This window comes from Bison bison, unplaced genomic scaffold, assembly GCF_000754665.1.
Source record: "Bison bison bison isolate TAMUID 2011002044 unplaced genomic scaffold, Bison_UMD1.0 scf7180017864471, whole genome shotgun sequence".
NCBI classification, from domain to species: Eukaryota; Metazoa; Chordata; class Mammalia; order Artiodactyla; family Bovidae; genus Bison; species Bison bison.
The window spans coordinates 41,525,666-41,526,926 of record NW_011495032.1 but is presented as its reverse complement, the minus strand read 5'-3'; the positions used below and the strand labels follow the sequence as shown (position 1 = coordinate 41,526,926).

Here is a 1,261-nt window from a genome sequence, read left to right as displayed (position 1 = left end):
ATGGAAGGGGGTGAAAGAAAGGTGAGGCAAGGCTAACAAAAAAAAAGCCAGTACCTATCCAGTGTTTAGTACAATGGCTGTTCTAAGTGAGCCACATGAGTGTAATTCTCTCAGTCTTCACAGCCACCTCGTACTACTGGTACCTTCATTTCACAGACCAGGAAACTTGGGAGTAGAGAGGTTAAACATCTTGCCCAAACTTATACCCCTAGTAGGTGGCATTTCTAAAACTGGAGTCCAAGCACACATGTGTAACCATTCCTGCTCTTAAGGATGACAGTCAGTCAGTCAGTTCAGTCACTCAGTTGTGTCCCACTCTTTGCAACCCCATGGACTGCAGCATGCTAGGCTTCCCTGTCCATCACCAACTTCCGGAGCATACTCAAACTCATGTCCATCGAGTCAGTGATGCCATCCAACCATCTCATCCTCTGTCGTCCCCTTCTCCTCCCACCTTCAGTCTTTCCCAGCACCATGGTCTTTTCCAGTGAGTCAGTTCTTTGCATCAGGTGGCCAAAGTACTGGAGTTTCAGCTTCAGCATCAGTCCTTCCAATGAATATTCACAACTGATTTCCTTTAAGATTGACTGGATGAATCTCCTTGCAGTCCAAGGGACTCTCAAGAGTCTTCTCCAACACCACAGTTCAAAAGCATCAGTTCTTTGGTGCTCAACTTTATAGCCCAACTCTCACATGCATACATGACTACTGGAAAAACCATAGCTTTGACTAGATGGACCTTTGTTGGTCAAGTAATGTCTCTGCCTTTTAATATGCTGTCTAGGTTGGTCATAGCTCTTCTTCCAAGGAGCAAGCGTCTTTTAATTTCATGGCTGCAGTCACCATCTGCAGTGATTTTGGAGCCCCCCAAAATAAAGTCTCTCACTGTTTCCATTTTTTCCCCATCCATTTGCCATGAAGTCATGGCACCGGATGCCATGATCTTAGTGACAGAGAAATCATTAATTGAGATGCGAAAGAGGACACATTCTATTCACTTTTATGCTCCACATCTTAAGGTTATCCTTATCGCTTATCCTTCCTGGTCCCCACCCAACGGGAACCCTTCCTGCCAACCCTGAGACTGGGTGATAGAGGCAGTGGCCCTTGGGGAGAAGAATATGTCAAGTTGAGGCCAAGCGAAAATTCTAAAGAGGCACCTACAGTTGGGTGTAGGAGGGCTGGGATAAGTAGGAGCCCCACGAAGACTGCGCTTTTACGCCATGAATGACGCAAATCTACGCCAGAGCTGGGGGTGGGA

The 1,261-nt window shown here is 46.6% G+C and overlaps 1 protein-coding gene across 1 annotated transcript in view; it reads left to right on the top strand.

Moving 5' to 3' along the window:
• Positions 1-1,261, top strand: part of PTPRN (protein tyrosine phosphatase, receptor type, N) — a 20,914-nt gene continuing 19,653 nt past the window's right edge. Inside the window, exon 1 of the mRNA XM_010861298.1 lies at positions 1-21. Coding sequence (XP_010859600.1) covers positions 1-21 — 21 coding nt within the window. The remainder of the gene's footprint in view (positions 22-1,261) is intronic.